At 33.4% G+C, this 27225-nt stretch overlaps 1 protein-coding gene across 2 annotated transcripts in view; it reads right to left on the bottom strand.

Annotated features, from left to right (window-relative positions):
• LOC148939210 (venom serine protease 34-like) overlaps window positions 1-27225 on the bottom strand; it is a 185278-nt gene that overhangs the window by 131556 nt on the left and 26497 nt on the right. The window contains exon 1 of one of the 2 annotated variants that reach the window (XM_089107271.1): window positions 4979-5053. The exons of the other annotated variant lie outside the window; for it this stretch is intronic. Within the exon in view, the coding sequence (XP_088963397.1) occupies window positions 4979-5053 (75 nt within the window). Of the gene's footprint in view, window positions 1-4978; window positions 5054-27225 lie in introns of those variants that run through there. 2 annotated transcript variants of the gene reach the window in all.

Here is a 27225-nt window from a genome sequence, read left to right as displayed (position 1 = left end):
CGTAGTTTTACAGTCTTTGCTTTGGATTTTAAGACTGAACCCATCAATAGTGTTCAAATAAAGAGAAAGAAATACGACCTTTCTTTATTTCTAATTTAAATTTTAAAAAAGTTTTTTCAACCGAAAATACGAAGCAACATCAAAAACTTAAACCGAACAGAAATTATTTGGTATATGAAGGCGGCTGTCTTTTCTCTGAAGTCTTAAAGGGCCTTAAAAATAAGTCTAATGCAAACAACAGTCCTTGCGTTTGAGCAGGTTTTCTTGAAGAATTGTGACAAAAAGTCAAACTTTAGTGTAAAGAGCGAGTACTGAGTCCTCCTCATTTACGGAATAATTCCTGTTTGTTTAAAGCATTAATGCACTCCTTACTTCCAGATGTAAAAACGTGCTTTTTAGTATTTAATTTCTGACGTTTTTTGATCGTGCCTGGAAATACCTCCCTCTACATACATTTTACCCTGGTAAATTCCCCCCCCCCCCGGGGAACTTTCCTACCCCTAGAAAATTCTCCCCACAGGAAATTCCCCCGAAATATTCTCCTATAACAAATAGAATCTGTGAACAACTGCAAATTACATAAGATAGAGATAGATAAGCTAAGATTTTATTCTTTATCAATATACAGACAATAATACACTGTGCTAGTCCCCCCAAAAGCTCCTTGATCTGTAATTAGGGGAGTATATACGGATCACAAACTCAGAGAACAATATCCAATTACTTATTGATATAAAAAAAGAATAAGAAGAAAAAACAGAAAAAAAAAAAAAAAAAAAAAAAAAAAAAAACAAATCAAAAATCAATAAAGCATAAAATAATTCATTTCTCTGCATAGCATTCTCAAATCAAAAAGGTGCCCTTCATACCCTTCCACAAAAAACACTTGTACTCACAGTCACAGAAAGAAGCAAAAAAGAGAAGAAAAGAAAATATAAATAAATAAAAACTATAAAGTAAAGTTTATTCAGGAAAAATAAAAAAATTATTCTGGCAAAAGGAAAGAAAATTTATTACATGAAAACAATGTTTTTTTTACTAGTCTTTTGAAGGTGTCAAACGAGTGGCATTCTCGAGCCAAATCGGGAAGGGTGTTCCATGTCAGATGACACGCAACAAAAGCATTAAAATCGGACTTTATTGTTGGTGTAAGCTGAATTTGGATATTTAGAGAACTACGGAGCTGATAATTTAACCGATCAGATACAAAAGAAGACAAATCTAAGGAACCTAGGAATATCACCATGTAGCTAAAGAAAAGCAAAACACGCACAGGAAAGAATATAAACTTTTTTTCAATATCAAGTAACGGTTTAGTCGCCGAATGATTTACATCCTGGATAAGATCTATAGCTTTATTGTAAGTATTAGAAAGCGGGTTGAGACAAAAGGGGAAAGGAAACAACCATATGACTGGACAATAAGAAACATAAGAATGAATTAAGCTATGAAATAGGATTCTTAGAATTGGTCCTGGAAAAATATCTTTGAGTCTTCTTAGAACACCGAGGTTTCTGCATACCTTCCCTTTAATTAAATCAATATGGTGTTTAAAAGGTAAATTATATCTATGAGGCTACCTAGAAAACGGACATGGCCATCCTTTGATCTATTAATAGAGCCTTTGGATATATGAATTTCAGATAATTGAGGACAAGTTTGAGATATACGAGAAAAAACTAAAAAACTAGATTTAGAAACATGTAAGGCAAGAGAGTTGGCGTAAAACAAAATTGAAACTCTCTAGAAGAGGTCCACTAACTTTGTACGAACCTCATTCTCTGTTCTCCCAGAAGTAATAAGGGTGGTATCATCGGAAAAAGCAACAAGAGAATCCGAGGTATGCAAACTATCTTACAGCCTTTTCCCCTGGGACAATGGGGGGTCATGTTACAATGGGGGTCATTTCCAAAGGCATAAGTATTAGAACTTTTTAACTTTACTGGATGTTATGGATATCTAACAATTTGAGATCAGATGCATTTGGGGAAAAAAGGTGTGGGAGGAAAGCTAGTTACCCTCCAATCATTTTGGTCACTTAAAAAAGGGCCCTAGAACTCTTGATTTCCGCTTAAATGAGCTCTCTCCAGATCTTATAGGACCATTGGTTTGATACGATCACTACTAGGAAGAAACAAATTAACACACATCAGTGATATTTCTTCTGGTAAAAAAATAAAAAAATATTCTACATTTTTGTAGATAGGATCTTAAACCTCTATAGTAAAATTTTCCTATGTGCTGAATCCGAGGGTGTGACTATCATTAAGCTCGCTTGACATTTTGGGGGTGTATACACCTTTTTACAAATTCAGGCAAACCTTCTCTGGCTCTTAGCTTTTTTTCAGTCACATTAAACTAAATGAATCTTATATATTTGGAATCAGCATAAAAATTCATTTTTTTTATCTATCTATTGTTATCGAAGTTCCGTTTTTTAGAGTTTCGGTTATTATTGGACTGAGTCACTCCCCACATAAGAGTGATCTGAGTGTTTGACTGTTATTCTCACTTCGGAAAAATAGTTATATATATATATATATATATATATATATATATATATATATATATATATATATATATATATATATATATATATATATATATATATATATATATATATATATATATATATATATATATATATATATATATATATATATATATATATATATATATATATATATATATAGGGCCGTATCCAGGATTTTTTTTTTTTAGGGGGGTTTTTACTAATTTTTGACTCAGTTTTCGACTAATTTTACTGATTTTTACCTAGGTTTTACTAATTTTCGACTTATTTTCGAGTCGGTCAAAAATTTCGGGGGGGGGGGGGGTTAAAACCGGGTTACCCCCCCCCCCCCCCCCTTGGATACGGCCTTGATATATATATATATATATATATATATATATATATATATATATATATATATATATATATACATACATATATATATACATATATATATATATATATATATATATATATATATATATATATATATATATACATATACTATACTCTCTTTATATGTGAGCAATAATTGTATATGTATGTATGTTCTCGAAAACGGCTCCATATTTTTTCAGAAAAATTGGTATCTTGGGATAGTCTCGCATAAAAAAACGATCTAGATAGGTCAGAAGTCTGAGAAAAAACGTTAATAGCATTAATTTTGGCTTTTGCAAATGACGTCATGTGCTATGTTAGTACGTCATATAAACATTTTGTATTACATCATATATGGCATCATATTAGCATTTTCTTATATGATTGTATACATAGAATAAATAAGATTGTTGAGTTTCCAGCGCATCAGTTATTTATATAATATAATATTTGTTGGAAGGCCCAAAAAACGAAAATTTTGCAGTTGCAGTTACTATAAATGGTGATTTTATGGAACCAACACCTGAACTATCGAACCTGATAAGATGTTAAAATCGACAATCTGGACCGTCATTTGCGACAACACCAATACAGGCAGCTAAAGCAAAGACCATTGCTAAATTGCCTGAAGTATTCAAAATCCGAAAACGTGTCAAAAATGAAAATGAATAGCAAAGACACGGGTGGTTAGAAGATATATAAAAACAACAACTGGAGCGTGTCAGAAATCAAAATGAAGAGCAAAGACACATGCGGTTAGAAGACATGCGACTCCGATTATGTTAGCGAGTCAAACATGAAAATGAACAGCAAAAAAACAACCGATTAGAAGAAAAGCGGCGGCGTGCCAAAAATGAAAAGGAAGAGACAAGACATACGCGGTTAGAAGACATGCGACACCGAGCATATGAGCGAGTCAAAAATGAAAAAGAAAAGCAAATACACACGTGGTTAGAATAACAGCTTCGGTGTGTCAAAACTGAAAATGAAGAGCAGAGACCCACGGGGTTAGAAGACACGTGACACCAAACATGTGAGAGAGTGAATGGAAATCAACCTGGGCAGCGAGAATCGAAACATGTCAAAATTGAAAATGATAGCGATGATGATTGGGTCTGGGATTTTGACATGGATAACGTCATCAATGCTTACCATACCTGGGTTAAACAAAAACAAAGTTTCGGCGATACGTATTTCGTAATGACGAAACACAAGCCGAGGTAAAACGAACCAAACAAATTGAAAATGATAGCGATGATGATTGGGTTTCAGATTTTGACATGTATAAGGTCATCAATACCTGGACTAGATAAATCGTTGGAAGAAAAAGAAGTTTCTGTTTCACCATCTGAACAATTAAAAGAAACGAAGGTTCGACGATATGTCTCTCAAAATGACAAAGGACAAGCTGAGGCAAAAGAAGAAGTTTTTTTCCCACCACCTTAACAATTAAAAAAACAAAGGTTGGGCGATATGTCTTTCATAATGACAAAAGACAAGCAGAGGCAAAAGTTAAAGGTCCAATATTCTCTGATTATTCAATACAGATGAATTAGAAAAATAGAAACGTGTTCTATTTTAGTCTTATTAGCGCTATTCTGCTTTTATGCGCTATTGCTAAAATATAATAGATCCTTATTACCACTATCTGCCAATTAAGAGTTTTTTCACCCTTTTTGATTTAATTTTTCATTTTGTTACTTTCTCTCCTCTCTGAGTTTCATTAAGACAAGCCGATACACCAATTAAGACGGGGCTTAACAAAACGTAATTTTACAAAGGCGCTATTTCTAATTTAAGGTCCATTTGAACGTCATGACATCAAGAAAAGGCTCAAATTGTCTGTGTTTAGAAGACAAGCGATGATGTTGTCGAGTCCTGGGGCCCGGCGATGAAGCTGCCGGGATCCCTTTACTATATATATATATATATATATATATATATATATATATATATATATATATATATATATATATATATATATATATATATATATATATTTATATCTATATATATATATATGTATTATATCCAACATATATAAAATTATCGTTTAGATAGAGAAAAATTATATAGATCTAAGAATACCTTTGCATTAGATTCCCTGATTTGAGATTGTAGTAAATAAATGAAAAGAGGCTGAAAACTCCATAGAGGAACCATGACAATCTGGTACTAACAGTATTGGAGAAATCCATCGTTCCGTATTTAATTATACCGTGTTTAATTTAATGAAAAATCTGGCGTACGGATAATTGCTTTTCTGCTTTATAATGAATATGTACACCTGAAGGAATATTAATTAAAAACCAAATTATTTATACTGTTTTAAATTTTGTTGATAATATTTACAATTATATGCAATAATTGACAAAAGGCCACACTTATAAGGGTATGCTCACCCCCCCCCCCCAAATAAAAAATTGTTTTCTCATCTGTGATATAAGAGTGTGGTACGAAAAGCCTAGTTTGATCTCATGGTCTATGTCGATGAAAAAGATTTAAATGTTTAACATTAACATTAAGTTTAATTTTACCCATTAAAAACTGCAAGCCTGAAAATATTTTCCTGATTTTCGGAAAAGGTAGGAAACACCCCCTAAAATTCAAGCGATCTTAATGAAAATCACAGGTTGAGCATATCAGATGACTGTATTGTTGAGGTTACAAGCTGCTACCAGCGGCAATACTATAACATTGCCTATAGTAAAGGCCGTAAGGATTCATGGTGTTATTACCATTAAAATTGAAAGTTCTAGCTCGTTTTTTTAAAAGTCAAGAGTGATCGGAGGGCAACCCCCCCCCCCCCTCCTTCACGTCCTTTTTCCCCAAACGCTTCCTACCAAAATTTTGAGATAGCCATTTTGTTCAAAATAGTACAAATGTCAAATAATTATGGTTCTGGTTTTGATACGCTCCCGCCAGTTACCGGGGCAAGGGCCATACGTTATACTAGTTGCCCATCGTTAACATATAAGGTTTCAAACAGTTTGTGGTAACGCGCTGTAAGTAAGGAGTGACCAAGTTAAAAAGTAACCAAGTCTTTAAAAAACGGACCATTGATACCAGTAGATACATCAAGAGAATCAGATTTTTATGCTGATTTCAAATATAAAAGTTTCATCAAGTTTAGTCTTACCCATCAAAGGCTACGAGCCTAAAAATATTTGCCAAAAGTTACGTGCTTGAGAAAATTTGCCTTATTTTCGAAAAAAGGGGGAAACAACCTTTAAAAGTCATATAACTTTAATAAAAATGACACCATCAGATTCAGCTTATCAGAGAACCATACTATAGAGGTTTCAAGCTCCTATCTGCAAAATTGTGGAATTTTTTATTTTTTGCCAGAAGAAAGATCACGGATGGCTGTTTTTTTTTTTTTTTTTTTTTTTTTCAGGGGTGATCGTATTGGTCCAGTAGTCCTAGAATATCGTGAAAGGGATCATTCGAACGGAAATTATAAGTTCTAGTGCCCGTTTTAAGTGACCAAAAAAATTCGATGGCAACTTGGCCCCCCTCCCACTCTCATTTTCTTCCGGAAGTCACCCAATCAAAATTTTGAGATAGCCATTTTTTTCAGCATAGTCTAAAACCTAATTAATATGTCTTGGAGGATGACTTAATTCCCCAGAGTTCCCGGGGAAAGGGCTGCAAGTTATAAACTTTGGCCATTGTTAACATAAAGTAAGTAGAGGGGGAGGTGCTACTCGTGACCCTCACCCCTGCTGCCATCTACAATTTAGTTTAATGCTGACGGGACATAATTTATTCAAGGATTATCGATCGAGTCTAATGTGTGTGTGTCAAGGTCAATCGATCTGTTGTTGTTTGGCCACGTGCGAATGACATGAGGGGTGATTTACATAATCGATGGGGGAAATAATTTATACAAGGATGATCGATCGAGTCGAATGGGTGTCAAGGTCAATCGATCTGTTGTTGGTTGGCCACGTGCGATTGTGAAGAGGGGTGATTTACATAATCGATGGGGGACATAATTTATTCAAGGATTATCGATCGAGTCTAATGTGGGTGTTTCATGGTCAATCGATCTGTTGTTGTTTGGCCACGTGCGAATGACATGAGGGGTGATTTACATAATCGATGGGGGAATAATTGATTCACGAGCGTGGGAAATTATGAAACAATATGCTCGTAGAGTCCCTAGGGAGAAAGATTACGTATTCGCTCAATAATAACTCCAGGACGAAGGTTGCACATGCGCATTGAATTATAACGGGAACAATGTTATTGATCTAGGACTCGAGGGGGAAGTGAATGTCCGAGAAATTGATTGTGTAATCGATTGGGAATTTTATTGATCCGATAACGGGAAACAGTTTGATCACGTATTTCCTTCTCAGCCACTCAGAAGGCTTGTTTACATAGTAGCGGCGGATGGGAATATTGGATTCAATGTAGATGGCTCCCCCCATCATTCGATAGAGGTAACGTCACAGAGTTACTCCTCTCTCCCCCATTTCCCTCCACCTTGAATTTATCGAACGAAGAGGATCAGCTACGTTTTAGCTGTGAGTGAGTTGACATTGGAAACCGAAAAATGTTCTATATATGTCCATTGTGCATGTACACTCTTGGCAGTTGGAATCAATGTGAGAATTGTACAATTATTGATGACTATAGTGAAAAGTGTAAATTATGTAATCCTTGTAAATTACATAGAGGCTATGCAGTACAAATTAACGGATGTAATTCATGTCTTGAGGAGGTGTGTGACTCACATCCTAGAGGGCACCTGTGCTCCAATTGTCACTATGATAAATGTGATCAGTGGGAGAATACTTACCCCGCTATAATTGGAAAGAATCCCAAACGTGATTTTAGTTTATTTCTACGAGATTGGTATCGTCGTGGATTTAAATTATTCTGGGAAGAGGAATCTGGTCTACGATTCAACTGTTGGGGTAACAAGACAATTTGGTTTCTACGTCATCGTTGTGATGACACTACCTACTATGACTATAAACCAATTGATTTTTATTTGGCTGTGACGGAATGTGATTCACAATTTGAAAACACTGTATGTGATATTGCTTCAAATAGACAGATTGAAACTAGTGAATTTCATAATATGAATCCAAATAGTGTAATTGACTATACAAAGAGATATGACAAGAGTGAAGTTACATTGTACTGTAGAAAATATGACCCTGACTTTGCAGTCAATCAAGATCAATATACAGTGAATCCAAATGATTTACCAGCATTAGTGGTTCACGAGAGTTGCCTATACATCGAAGATGAAGAAATCTAAAGTGAAGATTTAAAGACATTGTTGTGTATATATATGCATTTTATTAATAAACAAATTTACAAACAATCTATGTTCAAATATTTATTCCTTTGTAATATCCATATTTATCACTGTTTTAATGTATACTATCTCAGGAGGTTCTATTATTTGAACCTCATCCACCTCCACTGATATAATATTTATGAGAGAGGGTATCTCCTCAGCAAATAAATCCTCGGACCCACTCCTCAACAGATCCCCCTCCACTGGCACAATATTTATGAGAGAGGGTATGTCCTCCGCACATAAATCTTCACGCACTCGACCTCGCGGGTTATGTACTCGAACCGAGGACCCACTCCTCAAGAGATCCACCGCTCTACATGTACAGAGAAGTTCTTCCTCCTCCTCAGGGGTGATCTCGACAGCTATGACTGAGTTTATATTTTAGTTTCAAGAAGCAAAAGTAGTTAATACTTCCCTGGATTTGACTTATAAAGCTGGAAACGTAAAGTGAGATTTATGAAAATGCACAAATGTAATTTTTATTTTCTACGATAAATACGATAAAGAGATAAAGAGAGCAAAGAGAGCTGAAATAAAGTTGAATAATTGCTTAAACATACTTCTAATTAATCACTCATAAAAAGGTAAGTATAGACCGCTCATCCTCTATGGTGGGGGAGCATGCACAGCTGGCTAAGTCAGTTAACATTTGCCTGGAAGCTCGAAATGTAAAGTGAGATTTTGGAAAATGCAGAAATTTAATAATTGTTATTGGAAATTTTCGGTTTGATTATGAAATAAGAAATTTTTTAAAACATGAAATTTTTTGCAATTAAAAACGAACAAAAATTAATTAAAAAACTTTTCGAAAAATATGTTTTCAAAAGAAAAGTAAAGGTCATTTTAAACTTAAGCTCAGCAGATGCAAATACCATTTAAAATTTAAACTCGAAACAATCAGAAATTACTATTAAAGAATAGATGAAACCAAAACGAACAGCTATGATTGAGTTTATATTTTAGTTTCAAGAAGCAAAAGTAGTTAATACTTCCCTGGATTTGACTTATAAAGCTGGAAACGTAAAGTTTGATTTATGAAAATGCACAAATGTAATTTTTATTTTCTACGATAAATACGATAAAGAGATAAAGAGAGCAAAGAGAGTAGAAATAAAGTTGAATAATTGCTTAAACGTAAATTTTCTGTATACATAGTTCTAATTAATCACTCCTAAAAAGGTAAGTATAGACCGCTCATCCTCTATGGTGGGGGAGCATGCACCGCTGGCTAAAGCAGTTAACACTTGCCTGGAAGCTCGATATGTAGAGTGAGATTTTGGAAAATGCAGAAATTTAATAATGATTCTGGTAAATGTTTTAAATATGAACCATTCTATTGAATAAACAAACAAAAGTTAAAAAAAATGCAAAATGTTCCCTAAATACCTCTGCAATACGGCTAAAAATCAATAATACATAAAAATTTGCAAATAGCTAAAGGGTAAATGTTTTAAATATGAGCCATTCTATTGCGAAAAAACACAATAAGTTCAATAAAATGAAATATTTTACTGTCTTTAAAATGTGATTCGTCTAAAAATGTATTAGAAAAAACATATATATAATTGATAAAGTGAATAAGATTTGTTAAATAGACTTAAATTATAGTTAAAACACAAAAGTTAGTAAAATAGATCTATGTTAATAAATTAAAAAAGCAAAACGGATAAAAATGTTTAATTATTTATAAAATAATACAATAGAAATTTTTATTGTTTTTTTTATTAAAAAGTCTATTGAAACATACCTCAACATTAATAAAGAATTAAAACTTAACACGTCTTACATCTGAAATAATCCTAAATATTTAGAATTCGTACACATTTTCAAAAAGATAAAGGGAAAATTTTTTAAATATGAGACATTCTATTGTGTAAACACAAAAATGATCTAAATAATGAATTATGTTACTTTATAAAAAATCCACTACGTATAATATTGAATAAGTAAAAAAAATTATAAAATATCTAAAGTGTAAATTTTTTATTTATTAACCAATATATTGTGAAAAAACGCAAAAGTTATATAAAATTACAATTGTTGCTTTATTACATCTGCTATTCGTATAAAATTTTATAATTCAGAAAATAATTAAAATTTCATTAGTTTAATTTTATGTATTATTAATCATTATATTTTAAAATCACTGACAAGTTTTTAAAAATTACAAATTGTACTTTATTAAATCATAATTTAGGATAAAAATTAATTATTATTAACAATTTTCAAATACCTTAAGTGTAATTTTTTTAATTATGAACCATTCTATTGCGAAATCAAAAAAAAGTGATAAAAAATTCCAAATGTTAAAATTTTACATATTCTTTACGTAATATTTATTTTTTTAATTTATCAATTTCTTATTGCTAAGGGATCATTTTTTATATATGAGCCATTATATTGCCTAAAAACACAAAAGATAGAAAATATTCAAAAGGATTCATCATTAACAATGTTTTAAGGATAAAAATGTTTTATAAATTAAAAACTAAAAATATCTTAATTGATAATTATTTATATATGTGACTTTATATAGAGTAAACACACAAAAGTTAGAAAACATGAAATATTTTACTGTATTAAAAATGCATTACGGCTAAAAATGTAGTATAAATTCAAAATTACAAAAATATAAATTGAAATAGTTTTATTTATGTGACATAAATTTGATTAAACACACAAAAGTTAGTAAAATAGCAATATGATAATTTAGTAAAAATGCATTACAGCTAAAAATGTTGAATTAAACCTATATATCTTATATCTAATTGGAAATTGGAATTTATTTTGAACATAATTAGAGAAATAAACCAAAAGTATGAAAAAAATACAAATGTACCTTTTTAACCTCTTCAATAAGTCTAAAAATTTATTATTCATTAAAATTTTCAAATTTAAAAAGGGTAAATTTTTTATATATGATAATTTATATTGCGTATAAACACAAAAGTTAGAAGAAATGCAAAATGTTCCTTTTTTACCTATGAAATACGGAAAAAAATGAAGAATTCATACAAATTTTCAACTAGCTAAAGGGTAAATGTTTTAAATATGAGCAATTATTGTGTATAAACACACAAAAGAGATACATAAATAATTAATTTATTTTAGTAACAATGTAATTCGGCTAAAAATTTAGTATTCGATAAAAAATTAATAATTAGCTATGGTAATTGAGTTAATTTCTTGTCATTATAATGCGTAAACACACAAAAGTTAGTCTAAAAGCAAATGGTTCATTTTTTACCTCTGCAATACGGCTAAACATGAAACTTTAAGCTGGAAACGTCGAGTGAGATTTTTGAAAATGTATAAATATGATCTTTATTTTTGAAGAGACATTCTGAATTCTATTCGAGTCATGCGATCGTGTTCAAAGAGTTCGTGTTAACGAATTGTAAGTAAGGAGCGCCACGGCTCAATGGTAACCGAAACTCTTGAAAACAGGTTTTTAGCTCCATGAAGGTAAAGCAAGTTGACATTTCCTTTAAAGAATCGGATTTCAATGCTGATTTTAAATATATAGTTTAGTCCTACCCATCAAAAGTTACGCGCCTGAGAAAATATGACTGATTTTCGGAAAATGGGAGAAATACCCCTAAAAGTTATAAAACCTTAATGAAAATCACATCATCATATTCATCGTATCACAGAACCCTACTATAGAGGTTTCAAGCTCATATCTACAAAAAATGTGGAATTTTGCTTTTTTACCAGAAGAAAGATCACGGATGCGTGTTTATTTTTATTTATTTATTTTTTTGTTCCAAGGGTTTTCGTATCGACCCAATGGTCATATAATATCGTTGGAGGACTTATTGAAACGGACATTAAAAGTTCTAGTTCTCTTTTTAAGTGATCAAAAATGGAGGGCAAATAGGCCCCCTCCCACGCTCATTTTTTTCCAAAAGTCACCTGATCAAAATTATGATTTTCAGGGTCGAGTATTTCTAGCAAAAAATATAGTTAATTCTAATTAGTGGTATGCAGAATGTGGCTTACAGATACCTAATTTACAGATCTGGATATTCCAAATCGTCACGTTTTTGTAAGAAAAATTATAGAAATAAAATATATTTCTATGGTTCAAATATGTAAAATCCATAGGGGAAAATATAAATTAAAATTTAAACATACATTAACCATCGAAGGACCGGTGACTTCATTTGAACTATTCATTACTTTATATATATATATATATCTTTATTTCAATATGCACTGAGGTTGATGTCATCAAAACACTTAATAATATGCGGTAATAACGGTATATTTGCTTTCCATAATCAAATTAATAAATGTTGTCCTATTGATTCATGGAAAACAAGTTCAGTTTATGTCTTCTTTTCATTTGCATAAGTCCCCCAATGACATAAGCCATTCTTTGAATTGTTTTTCAGAAATAAAGTTATTTTTTTTATGTGAACAAAGTAACTCCTGATATTTGAAAGTTCTCGTCATAATTTGAATATTTTTCCAAAATCGTCTAATCAATTTTTTAGATGGATCTTTTCTTCAACATAATTAAAAGCCACAATAACTATGTCTTTAGAGATAAAATGGACTCTTCAGCACCGGGGGGATAGGTTTTTAAGTTATGAAATTTATAAATAAACCGATAAAAGTTGGGGGTGAAAAGATTTGTACTCCAACTCGAAACACAACAGTTGAGAGAGGGATCATTCTAATTGAAAAAGATTCTAGTGATCCTTTTAAGTAACAAAAATAATTGGAAGGGTAACTAGCGTCACCCTCCCGCATCACTTTTTTCCTAAATCATCTACTGGGAGCCCCGGATCCGAAGGATGACCACGGACGGACACCACACCCCCCGGGATCACAGACTGACGACCCACCGCAGGTGGGATCCCCCCACCCCCAGACTCATAAGCTATAGGTCCACCGATGGTGGGACCCCCCCACCCTCGGGGTCACAGACTGAAGGCCCACCGCAGGTGGGATCCCCCCACCCCCGGACTCATAAGCTAAAGGTCCACCGATGGTGGGACCCCCCCCCCACCCTCGGGGTCACAGACCAAAGGCCACCACGGAACAGGATCCGCCAGGGGTCACAGGCCGAAGGCCGACTGCAAACGATCGGAGCCCCAGTGGGGGGGTCCCACTGGGGCTCCGATCGTTTGCAGTCGGCCTTCGGCCTGTGACCCCTGGCGGATCCTGTTACGTGGTGGCCTTTGGTCTGTGACCCCAAGGGTGGGGGGGGGGGTCCCACCATCGGTGGACCTTTAGCTTATGAGTCCGGGGGGGGGGGGATCCCACCGGCGGTGGGCCTTCAGTCTGTGACCCCGAGGGTGGGGGGGGGGTCCCACCATCGGTGGACCTAGAGCTTATGAGTCTGGGGGTGGGGGGATCCCACCTGCGGGGGGCCGTCAGTCAGTGATCCCAGGGGGGGTGGTGTCCGTCCGTGGTCATCCGTCGGATCCGTGGCTCCCAGTAGACGAGTTAGGACAAAGGTGATGCGGGAGGGTGAAGCTAGTTACCCTTCCAATTATTTTTGTTACTTAAAAGGATCACTAGAATCTTTTTCAATTAGAATGATCCCTCTCTCAACTGTTGTGTTTCGAGTTGGAGTACAAATCTTTTCAACCCCCAACTTTTATCGGTTTATTTATAAATTTCATAACTTAAAAACCTATCCCCCGGTGCTGAAGAGTCCATTTTATCTCTAAAGACATAGTTATTGTGGCTTTTAATTATGTTGAAGAAAAGATCCATCTAAAAATTGATTAGACGATTTTGGAAAAATAATCACATTATGACGAGAACTTTCAAATATCAGGAGTTACTTTGTTCACATAAAAAAAATAAATTTATTTCTGAAAAACAATTCAAAGAATGGCTTATGTCATTGGGGGACTTATGCAAATGAAAAGAAGACATAAAATGAACTTGTTTTCCATGATCCTATATGTCAACATTTATTAATTTGATTATTGAAAGCAAATATACCGTTATTACCGCATATTATTTAGTGTTTAGATGACATCAACCTCAGTGCATATTGAAATAAAGATATATATATATATATAAAGTAATGAATAGTTCAAATGAAGTCACCGGTCCTTCGATGGTTAATGTATGTTTAAATTTTAATTTATATTTTCCCCTATGGATTTTACATATTTGAACCATAGAAATATATTTTATTTCTATAATTTTTCTTACAAAAACGTGACGATTTGGAATATCCAGATCTGTAAATTAGGTATCTGTAAGCCACATTTTGCATACCACTAATTAGAATTAACTATATTTTTTGCTAGAAATACTCGACTCTGAAAATCATAATTTTGATCAGGTGACTTTTGGAAAAAAATGAGCGTGGGAGGGGGCCTATTTGCCCTCCATTTTTGATCACTTAAAAAGAGAACTAGAACTTTTAATGTCAGTTTCAATAAGTCCTCCAACGATATTATAAGACCATTGTGTCAATACAAAAACCCCTTGAACAAAAAAAAATAAATAAATAAAAATAAACACGCATCCGTGATCTTTCTTCTGTTAAAAAAGCAAAATTCAACATTTTTTGTAGATATGAGCTTGAAACCTCTCTAGTAGGGTTCTGTGATACGATGAATATGATGATGTGATTTTCATTAAGGTTTTATAACTTTTAGGGGGTATTTCCCCCATTTTCCGAAAATCAGACATATTTTCTCAGGCGCGTAACTTTTGATGGGTAGGACTAAACTATATATTTAAAATCAGCATTGAAATCTGATTCTTTAAAGGAAATGTCAACTTGCTTTACCTTCATGGAGCTAAAAACCTGTTTTCAAGAGTTTTGGTTACCATTGAGCCGGGACGCTCCTTACTTACAATTCGTTAACACGAAGTCTTTGAACACGATCGCATGACTCGAATAGAATTCAGACTGTCTCTTCAAAAATAAAGATCATATTTATACATTTTAAAAAATCTCACTTTACGTTTCCAGCTTAAAGTTTCATGTTTAGCCGTATTGCAGAGGTAATAAATGATCCTTTCGCAATTTGTATTTCTTTCGCGTTTTTAAGCAATTTTATGGCACTTAAATAAAAAATTTTCCATTTATCTTTTTTAAAAGTGGAATTAATAATAAGTTTTTAGACTAATTGATTAGTTCGTCAAGTTAAATATGTCAAATTGTCTAACTTATTAGTGGTTATATAACATAATGATTCATATTTAAACCTTTTACCCTTAGCTAGCTTAAAATGTGTATGAATTCTTAATTTTTAGCCATATTGCATTTGTAATAAAGGAACATTTTGCATTTTTTCTAACTTTTGTGTTTTTATGCAATATAATGGCTCATATTTAAAACATTTACCATTTAGCTAGTTGAAATTGTTTATGAATTATTCATTTTTAGCCGTATTTCATAGGGAATAATGGAACAAATTGAATTTTTAATTCCTATTGTGTGTTTTCTCATTATAATTGAAATAAAAAAACAAATTTACAATTCTATATTAGTAATTTAGGATTTATTCTAAATTTTTAGCCGTAATGCATTTTTAATAAATGAACATAGTTCATTTTTTCTAACTTTTGTGTGTTTTCTCAATATTATGGCACATAAATAAAACAATTTCAATTTATATATTAGTAATTGTTAATTTATACTAAATTTTTAGCCGTAATGCATTTTTAATAAAGTTAAATTTTTCATTTTTTCTAACTGTTGTGTGTTTTCTCAAAATAAAGTCTCATATATAGTTAATAATCAATTAATAAATAGTTCATGTTGAATTTAGTCTAAATTTTTAGACGACTTGACTTTGAAAAGAAGAAACATGTTGAATTTTTTATAAGTTTTGTGTGTTTTTGCACTAGAATGGTTCATAATTAAAACATTTACACTTTACCTAGTTTAAAATGTGTATTAATTATTAAATTTTAGCAGTATTGAAGAGGTAATAAAGGAACAGTTGGCATTTTTTCGAACTTTTGTGTGATTTCGCAATAGAATGGTTCATATTTAAAAAATTTACCCTCAAGCAAGTTGAAAATGTTTATTAAGAATTAATTTTAACAATAAAATAATATGAAAAAACGTACAATTTGGCATATTTAAAAAATTATGAGTTTTTTCACAATATAATAGTTCTTAATTAAAAAAATTACACTTAATATATTTTAAAATTTTTATTACTAATTATTTTTTATACGAATATAAGAGTTAATAAAGAAACAATTGGAATTTTGTAGAAATTTTTTGTTTTTTCACAATAGAATGGCTAATAATTAAAAAATTTACACTTTAGATATATTAAAATGTTTAATAATTATACTTTTTTTGACTTATATGATATTTAATTCTTTGCAATTTATCATTAATAAGAACTATTGTGTGTTTTCGCAATAGAATGGCTCATATTTAAAACCTTTACCCTCTAGCTTGTTGAAAATGTGTATGATTTAATAATTTTCAGGAGTTTCTCAGATGTACGAAAGGATCAAATTTCATTCTCTCGATCTTTTGAAGGTTTTTTAAAGATAATGGTTCATAAATAACAAATTGTCACTTTAGATATTATTAAAGTATAATTAATAATACATTTTTATCCGAATTTATTTTTTAATAAATTTTATTATTTCATTTTTTCTAACTTTTGTGTGTTTTCTCTAAATAAATTCTAATTAATAATTAATATTCCCTTTAGAAATAAGACTTTTTGAATTTAGACAAAGTTTTTAGACGTATAGCATATGAAATCAAGTGAATTATTTAATTTTTTTGAAATTTTGTGTATTTTAGCCATAGAAAGGCTCATATTTAAAATAATTACCCTTAGCTAGTTGAAATTTTGTATGAATTCTAGATTTTTATCAGTATTGAAGAGGTAATAAGGGAACAGTTTGCATTTTTTCTAACTTTTGTGTGTTTTCGCAATATAATGGCTCATATTTAAAACATTTACAAGAACCATTATTAAATTTCTGCATTTTCCAAAATCTCACTCTACATTTCGAGCTTCCAGGCAAGTGTTAACTGCTTTAGCCAGCGGTGCATGCTCCCCCACCATAGAGGATGATCGGTCTATACTTACCTTTTTAGGAGTGATTAATTAGAACTATGTTTACAGAAAATTTACATTTAAGCAATTATTCAACTTTATTTCTGCTCTCTTTGCTCTCTTTATCTCTTTATCGTATTTATCGTAGAAAATAAAAATTACATTTGTGCATTGTCATAAATCACACTTTACGTTTCCAGCTTTATAAGTCAAATCCAGGGAAGTATTAACTACTTTTGCTTCTTGAAACTAAAATTTAAACTCAGTCATAGCTGTTCGTTTTGGTTTCATCTATTCTTTAATAGTAATTTCTGATTGTTTCGAGTTTAAATTTTAAATGGTATTTGCATCTGCTGAGCTTAAGTTTAAAATGACCTTTACTTTTCTTTTGAAAATATATTTTTCGGAAAGTTTTTTAATTAATTTTTGTTCGTTTTTAATTGCAAAAAATTTTATTTTTTTAAAAATTTCTTATTTCATAATCAAAAAGAAAATTTCAAATAACAATTATTAAATTTCTGAATTTTCCAAAATCTCACTTTACATTTCGAACTTCCAGGCAAATGTTAACTGCTTTAGCCAGCTGTGCATGCTCCCCCACCATAGAGGATGAGCGGTCTATACTTACCTTTTTATGAGTGATTAATTAGAAGTATGTTTACAGAAAATTTACGTTTAAGCAATTATTCAAATTTATTTCTGCTCTCTTTGCTCTCTTTATCTCTTTATCGTATTTATCGTAGAAAATAAAAATTACATTTGTGCATTATCATAAATCTCACTTTAGGTTTCCAGCTTTATAAGTCAAATCCAGGGAAGTATTAACTACTTTTGCTTCTTGAAACTAAAATATAAACTCAGTCATAGCTGTCGAGATCACCCCTGAGGAGGAGGAAGAACTTCTCTGTACATGTAGAGCGGTGGATCTCTTGAGGAGTGGGTCCTCGGTTCGAGTACATAACCCGCGAGTTCGAGTGCGTGAAGATTTATTTGCGGAGGAGATACCCTCTCTCATAAATATTGTGCCAGTGGAGGGGGATCTGTTGAGGAGTGGGTCCGAGGATTTATTTGCTGAGGAGATACCCTCTCCCATAAATATTATAACAGTGGAGGAGGATGAGGTTCAAATAATAGAACCTCCTGAGGTAGTATACATTAAAACAGTGATAAATATGGATATTACAAAGGAATAAATATTTGAACATAGATTGTTGTGAATTTGTTTATTAATAAAATGCATATATATATACAACAATGTCTTTAAATCTTCACTTTAGATTTCTTCATCTTCGATGTATAGGCAACTGTCGTGAACCACTAATGCTGGTAAATCATTTGGATTCACTGTATTTTGATATTGATTGACTGAAAAGTCAGGGTAACATTTTCTACAGTATAATGTAACTTCACTATTGTCATATGTATTTGTATAGTATATGATACTATTTGTATTCATATTATGAAATTCAAGAGTTTCAATCTGTCTATTTGAAGCAATATCACAAACAGTGTTTTCAAATGGTGAATCACATTCTGTCACAGCCAAATAAAAATCACTTGGTTTATAGTCATAGTAGGTGGTGTCGTCGCAGCGATGACGTAGAAACCAAATTGTCTTGTTACCCCAACAGTTGAATATTAGAAGTATTCCTCTTCCCAAAATAATTTAAATCCACGACGATACCAATCACGTAGCAATAAACTAAAATCACGCTTGTGATTCTTTCCAATCATAGCGGGGTAAGTATTCTACCACTGATCACATTTATCGTTGTGACAATTGGAGCACAGGTGCCCTCTAGGATGAGAGTCACACACCTCCTCAAGACATGAATTACATCCTTTAATTTTTACTGCATAGCCTCTATGTAATTTACAAGGATTACATAATTTACACTTTTCACTATAGTCATCAATAATTGTACAAGTCTCACATTGATTCCAACTGCCAAGAGTGTACATGCACAATGGACATATATAGAACATTTTTCGGTTTCCAATGTCAACTCACTCACAGCTAAAACGTAGCTGATCCTCTTCGTTCGATAAATTCAAGGTGGAGGGAAATGGGGGAGAGAGGAGTAACTCTGTGACGTTACCTCTATCGAATGATGGGGGGAGCCATCTACATTGAATCCAATTGTCCCACCGCCGCTAATATGTAAACAAGCCCTCTGATTGACTGAGAAGGAAACACGTGATCTAACTGTTTCCCGTTATCGGATCAATAAAATTCCCAATCGATTACGCAATCAAGTTCTCGGAAATTCACTTCCCCCTCGAGTCCTAGATCAATAACACTGTTCCCGTTAGAATTCAATGCACTTGTGCAACCTTCGTCCTCGAGTTATTATTGAGGGATTACGTAATCTTTCTCCCTAGGGACTCTATGACCATATTGTTTCATAATTCCCCATGCTCGTGAATCAATAATTCCCCCATCGATTATGTAAATCATCCCTCATGTCATTCGCACGTGGCCAAACAACAACAGATCGTATACAGGTGTTTTCAGGAGGAATTTTTTTCTAGTGGAAGGTCGGGGTTGGAGTAGGGGTTAGGGAGGGGGGTCTTTCCATGGAGAATATTTCCTTGGTGGAAGGGATATTTCCATGAAGGGGGCGCCAGATTTCGCAGCATTATTTAAAAAGAGTTTTTTCAACTGAAAATAAGGAGCAAAATTAAAACTTAAAAAGAACATAAATTATTACGTATATGAGATGGTTCGCCCACTAGTCAATACCTCACTCTTTACGCTAAAGTTTTTAGTACTTTCAAAAGAGCTATCTATTCTAATTAACTGGCCTTTGTGATTCAGGGGTTTGTGACTCGAACAAAATTTGAACTTTAGCGTAAAGAGCGATGTAATGACTAGGGAGCGAACTCCCTAATATATGTAATAAAAACATACAAATATAGAAAATTGTTACGTAAGTTAATTCGTAAGTTACGTCAGAACAAAATTTCGAGAAAGCCAATTAGCCAAAAAAAGGAAAATAAATATGCGAATTTTGTTTTAATTATTCGTGTACGGTGAGCCAAAATCAAAGTCGCATTAATTCAAAAACGTTCAGAAATTAACTAAAAAAATCAAGCTTTTTTAACTGAAAGTAAGGAGTGACATTAAAACTTAAAACGAACAGAAATTATTCTGTATATGAAAGGGGCTGTCCCCTCCTCAACACCTCGCTCTTTACGCTAAAGTTTGACTCTGACTCACAACTTTATTTTAAGAACAATAAAAAACTTTTGCGTAAAGAGTGAGGCGTTGAGGAGGGGACAGCCCCTTTCATATACAGAATAATTTCTGTTCGTCTTAAGTTTTAATGTCGCCCCTTACTTTCAGTTAAAAATAACTTGTTTTTTTAGTTAATTAATGTAAGGAGTGGTCGTATAATTCCTATTTCTGGCTTATTAATCACTTACATTAACTTATTTTGCCATTCTCTTTGTCAGTTGACTCGTTTTGCTCTCTTGACATTTACAAAAAGGATCCAAACATTGTCAGATAAAAAGTTAATATTACCCACCATATTTATTAGCTCTTTGCTCTTGCTTTCTTACTTATTATTTTTAAAATACTACAAGAATTTAAAGATACTTAAGATTTGCGTAGGTATTTTAAACGAAAAGCTTGAAGTTGTTGAAGAAAATATAGACCCATTGATATTATTCTACACTCCTCAGTTAAATCTACTTTTTCTTGCTGTTTTTCTGTCACGAACCGGAGTAGAGCTCAAAAATCAAGTCCATGTCTATATTGGATTAAGGCAGCAAAATACTGTAACAGCAAATATTCAAGTTTTAAAGGAAATTTGTCTGATATTTGTGATCCAGTTGAGCGCTGCAGTGCGTCATCTCGTACGTGGAACAGTTGATAAAAAAAAAAACAAACAGATACAGTGTCTAGCCAGCGTGGGTCACATACTCCAATACTTTGGCTGTTTTTTACCCCTTATTACATGGATAATTTTTAGTAAGACAATTCAAAGAAAGGCGTTCATTGTCCTTAGCAAAGAGAATGAGAAGTTGATGAGCAAGAAAACTTTGAATTGAAGTTATCAAGTATTTTGCAGTAGGTTGCATATGGTTGCAGCAAGACATGGCTAATTGTAGACAGAGAAAAGCCGAGACAGATAGTTCAAGTAATTGAGAGGCAAATGTTTAAATGGCTGGGGCACGGGTAAATGGCGGGATTATGCCTGACTCTTTTATTGGACACATACTTGTCAGGTTAGTTTTTGGAAAGGCATGCCTGCCTAGAGTCTCAGGCATCATGTTGACCAAGAATTTAAAATTGACATAAGACCCTTAGTTTGCCTGTAATGAGAGGCAAACAAGGCACGCCCGCCTATGGTCTTAAGAAGGTTGACCAAGAATATAGAATTGACATAGGACCATAAATTTGCTTGAAATAACAGGCAAACAATCATTTAAAGCCATCTTTATCTTTCAAATAGTACCTATTCGTTGCCTAAGCTCAGCCCCACATTCTGAGAAAATTTCATTTTTTCACAATTTTTTCAAATTTTTGGGTCACTTGACCGAGACTCTGGGCGGGTGGGCACCTCCAAATATTGTCCCCAATTCCTCTCTCAATTTAGCACTTGTTCACGAATGCCCAGCGTCTCCAATCACTTTCCCAATAGTATATATTCATTACATCGGCTCAGTTTAGCAATCTGAGAGAATTTCCACTTTTTCAAGTTTTGGGTCGCCTGCCTCAGACTATGGGCAGGTGAGGTAGGCGCCTCCAAAAATTTTCCTAATTTCCTCTCTCGTCTTAGAACTTGTTCACGGATGCCTAAATCCTTGAACGATTAGACTGTTTCCGTAGCGGTAACCATGCATGCGCTACACACATACCGACAAATTTTTTTTTTCATTTTCACATGGGGTCCCAATCTGGCCCATGTTCATCGCTTAGCATTCAGGTTACACACATACCAACAATTTTTTTTTTCATTTTCACATGGGGTCCCAATAGCCAGGCTTTAAGAGAACTGGAAAATTAATTTGTTGGAATTCTGGGTTTGGTTACAGATTGAAGTGTGATGGAAAAAAAAAAATAGACACAATGAAGCAAGAGAACAAGGACGACTTTCTGCCTGTAGAAAAAACAAAGGTGAAAAGACAAAAATAAATATTTCGGCAATGACGTCGCCAAGTCATCGTCAGTGCTGAAACACATGAAAAAAATTATTTTTAAGTAAAACCTAGCAAAACAGAAGACACGCTGAAACAAACTAAAAAGGAAATCAAAACAAAGCAAAGAGTATCCTTTTATTTGTTATTTCTCCCTTTTTTTGTTTTCACTTTTTGCTTTTTTCAAATGGTGTATTAATTTTATTCTACGTTTGAGCACTTAAAACGGCTTGTAGAAAAAACAAAAGTGAAAAGACAAAAATGAATATTTCGGCAATGACCTCGCCAAGTCATCGTCAGTGCTCAAACACATGAGAAAAAAAATTTAAAGTAAAACCTAACAAAACAGAAGACACGCTGAAACAAACTAAAAAGGAAATCAAAACAAAGGAAAGACTATTATTTCTTTTGTTATTTCTTCCTTTTTTTGTGTTCACTTTTTGCTTTTTTCAAAAGGTATATTAATTTTATTCTAAGTTTGAGCACTTAAAACGGCTTGTAGAAAAAACAAAAGTGAAAAGACAAAAATGAATATTTCGGCAATGACCTCGCAAAGTCATCGTCAGTGCTCAAACACATGAAAAAAAAAATTAAAGTAAAACCTAACAAAACAGAAGACACGCTGAAACAAACTAAAAAGGAAATCAAAACAAAGGAAAGACTATTCTTTCTTTTATTATTTCTTCCGTTTTTTGTGTTCACTTTTTGCTTTTTTCAAATGGTGTTTTAATTTTATTCTACGTTTGAGCACTTAAAACGGCTTGCAGAAAAACCAAAAGTGAAAAGACAAAAATGAATATTTCGGCAATGACCTCACCAAGTCATCGTCAGTGCTCAAACACATGAGAAAAAAAAATTAAAGTAAAACCTAACAAAACAGAAGACATGCTGAAACAAACTAAAAAGGAAATCAAAACAAAGGAAAGACTATTCTTTCTTTTGTTATTTCTTCCTTTTTTCTGTTGGTTGTCTTATTGCTTTTTTCAAATGTTATATTAATTTTATTCTATGTTTGAGCACTTAAGACGGCTTGTAGAAAAAACAAAAGTGAAAAGACAAAAATGAATATTTCGGCAATGACCTCACCAAGTCATCGTCAGTGCTCAAACACATGAAAAAAAATTAAAGTAAAACCTAACAAAACAGAAGACACGCTGAAACAAACTAAAAAGGAAATCAAAACAAAGGAAAGACTAGTCTTTCTTTTGTTATTTCTTCCTTTTTTTTGTGTTCACTTTTTGCTTTTTTCAAATGGCACATTAGTTTTATTCTACGTTTGAGCACTTAAAACGGCTTGTAGAAAAAACAAAAGTGAAAAGACAAAAATGAATATTTCGGCAAGTCATTGTCAGAGCTCAAACACATGAAAAAAAAATTTAAAGTAAAACCTAGCAAAACAGAAGACACGCTGAAACAAACTAAAAATGAAATCAAAACAAAGGAAAGACTATTATTTCTTTTGTTATTTCTTCCTTTTTTGTGTTCACCTTTTGCTTTTTTCAAATGGTATATTAACTTTATTCTATGTTTGAGCACGTCAGACGGGTTGGCAGAATATCTTGCCGAAACGATTGTTTTGTCTTTTTCTTTTCGTTTTTTTTCAAATGCCTGGATATAACCCTTTTACTCTTTGGTTCCTAGGGATTTTTTTTTATAGTTTTGTTTGTTATCAAACTTAATGTATTGCAAATGTGGTGTTAAAACTTATTTAGCCTTAAGTTTATATTTAACCTAGATTTTTGTGACAATAGGAATTATTTTTGGGGCTTGTGAAATGGTTTTGCTTATTTTAAAACAGATAGAAAAGGCTAAGTTTGAAGGCAGAAAAGAAGTTAGTCAAAACTATAATCTGCATAAAAATTAATATTGTGACCTTAGGGAAACATTGGCTCTTCATTTTGAGCTGACATAAAAAATAAAACGATAAGACAAGGAAACACACATGATATTTGGATTTTTATTAATACAATTAGCTGAGTTTCCTGCGCAACACTCGATGCCACAGATCATTTTTTTTATCTTATAGCAGCGGCTCGCGACTAACTTTGGGGCTTGTCCCACCTAAGTATTTCTAAAACACATATATTTTGTATCCTTTCTCTCATTCATCCATTTTTTTCATATCCTTTCGCCATCTTATCCTTTCTCTCATTATAGCCCTATTAAGTAGGATTGAACAAAAATTTTTGTACAGCCTACTGTTTAAAATACGGTCAGTCAGTCGGATACCAGAATAATCTGTAGTCAATTTTTCTGGAAAATTTCTAGCAAATCCTCCTCCTTTTTTCAGAGCGTCCACGCCTCAGAACCATGCTTGACCACTGTCATGAATCTATTTTCTAATATTGTGGGCACTGTAGACTATTTTCAAACCCCTTAACATATAGAGGAGGAAAAAAACGGTATAGTTTGTTACCAGGATCAGTTTAATCAATTAATATACTAAGATTTGACCAAGTTAACTTTTTTGCAGGCTGGATTTTAGGTTGAAACAGTTCTTAAAAGCAAAAGACATTTCATACTCAATTATCTGATTCTTTTTGCCATTTTAATCAAAACACAACGGTTAAAGTGCCACTGCTCCTTCTGTCTCTGAGCTTCCCTGTAAGTTAGCTATAAAAATCATTGGAAAACTGAGTTACTGGGCTGTTACACCAATTAGAAGCTGCATACAACCCCTCACCCCTTAAAATTGCCAAAACCAGTGAGCCTAACTGTACAATTTCAATCATAACCAATACGACGGATGAATACTTGGAATACAATATCATGTAACCAGGTTAGTGTTTTAAAGCTATTCTTGACTATTAGGGAGCTAAATTACTCTAAAATCTGTACGATTTTGATTATTGTCAAATTACACAATTCTGGTGCATCACCATTTGTGACCGTTGTGTAGAATTCTAGGTTAGATGGAGAGACTATGAAGATGAATTTTCTTACCCTGTGATACATAAGACAACAGAAGAATTTTACTTTTTCCTTTGCCTCAAAATTTTTATCAATTTTTTTCTTCACTTTTTGCCACAAAACTAAAGTTGTCAAACCCTTGGAGTTTTCAAGATGTTGCATTTCATAAGAAACACACGTATCATAGGCAGCGCAATAGCGCTGACTAAGTAAAGAACGATGTTGCCACAATGTATTTTTTATTTTCTTTTTTTTCTCCATACCTGAGCACTTTGTATCGGAGGAGTTGTCGTAGAAACTTCGAAAAGGGCTCATTCGATTGGAAATTGGAGTGGCTAGTGCCCTTTTTAATAGTCGAAAGGTCATTGGACGGTAACTAGCCCCCCCCCACGCCCATCCGTCCCCTAAACACATCCAATCAAAATTTGGAGATAGCCAATTTGTTCAGCGGAGTTGATTTCCAGATAGAAAATATGTCTCTGAAGAGGACACTCCCCCACAACCCTCGGGGCAAGGGTTTTAAGTTATGCCCTGAGGGCATATAAGAACAATGTTGGCACAATGTACTATTTATTATTTTTTTTCCTTTAGAACAGGGCACTTCGTATCGAATAACTTGTCGTAGAAACTTCGAAAAGGGCTCATTCAATTGGAAATTGGAGTGGCTTGTTCCCCTTGTAACTCAAAAGTAATTTGAATACAACTAAAACCTCTTCTACCAACTTCTTTTCCTCAATAATACCAAATAAATATTTTTAGATAGCTATTTTGTCCAGCTTAGTTGACTTTCAAACAAAACTTATGTTTTTGAGGAGGACACTCCCCCACAGCCTTCAGGACAAGGGTTGTAAGTTATGCCCTGGGGGCATATAAGGTTTTCATAGAAGGCGTTGTCGTGGAAACTTCAAAGAAGGCTCATTCGATTGGAAATTCAAAGGGCTAGTGCCTTTTTTATTAGTCGAAAGTGAGTGGAGGGCAGCTAGCCCCCCCCACGCCCAGCATTCCCCCAAACACATCCAATCAAAATTTTGATAGAGCCATTTTGTTCAGCGTAGTCGATTTCCAGGTGTTTTTGAGGAGGACACTCCCCCACAACCCTAGGGGAAGGATTTTAAGTTATTCCCTGAGGCAGAAGCACATCCAGAATTTTTGTTCGGGGGGGGGGGGGGGGTTACTAATTTTTTTAGGGGGGGGGGCTACATAAAAAACCTCAAAAAATGCATACAAAATTTGTTTATGTCCATTTTTGTCACGTTTTTACGAGTCAAAAAAACATTTCGGGGGTGGTTCAAACCGGGTAACCCCCCCCCTTAATACGGCCTTGTCCTGAGGGCATTTAAGAACTATGTTTGCACAATATATTATTTTTTTTTCCTTTAGACGTGTGCATAATTCATCACTGAAGTCGTTGTAGAAACTTCGCACAGGGCCCATACGGCGAGAAATTATAATTAAGAGGGTCCTTTATAATAGTAAAAAGTTATTTATAGGCAACTAACACCACTTTCATATCAGCACTTTCCCGAAACTCATCCAATCAAAATTTTGAGATAGCCATTTTGTTCAGCGTAGTTGATTTCCCAATAGAAATTATGTTTTTGAAAAGGACACTCCCCCACAGCCTTCAGGGCAAGGATTATAATTTATGTCCTGGGGCATATAATCTTTTTATACAAGACTATGTCTTAAAAAATTCATAACGGTATCGTTCGAATTTAAGTTCAAATAGCAAGGGTCATTTTTAAAAGTAAAACGTTTTTGGCGGGAAAAAAGCCCCCCCCCCCCCGCCCATCTTTACCCCACACACCTCCAATCCACAGTTTGCGATAGCCATTTTGTTCAGCGTAGTTGATTTCCAGATAGAAAATATGTTTTTGAGGAGGACGCTCCCCCACAACCCTCGGGGCAGGGTTTTAAGTTATGCCCTAAGGGCATATAAAAAC

Source organism: Artemia sp. Qi Xiang Cuo, chromosome 21, assembly GCF_049724085.1.
Source record: "Artemia sp. Qi Xiang Cuo chromosome 21, ASM4972408v1, whole genome shotgun sequence".
NCBI classification, from domain to species: domain Eukaryota; kingdom Metazoa; phylum Arthropoda; class Branchiopoda; order Anostraca; family Artemiidae; genus Artemia; species Artemia sp. Qi Xiang Cuo.
The sequence above is the reverse complement of the archived record's forward strand: the minus strand, read 5'-3'. Positions and strand labels throughout refer to the sequence as shown.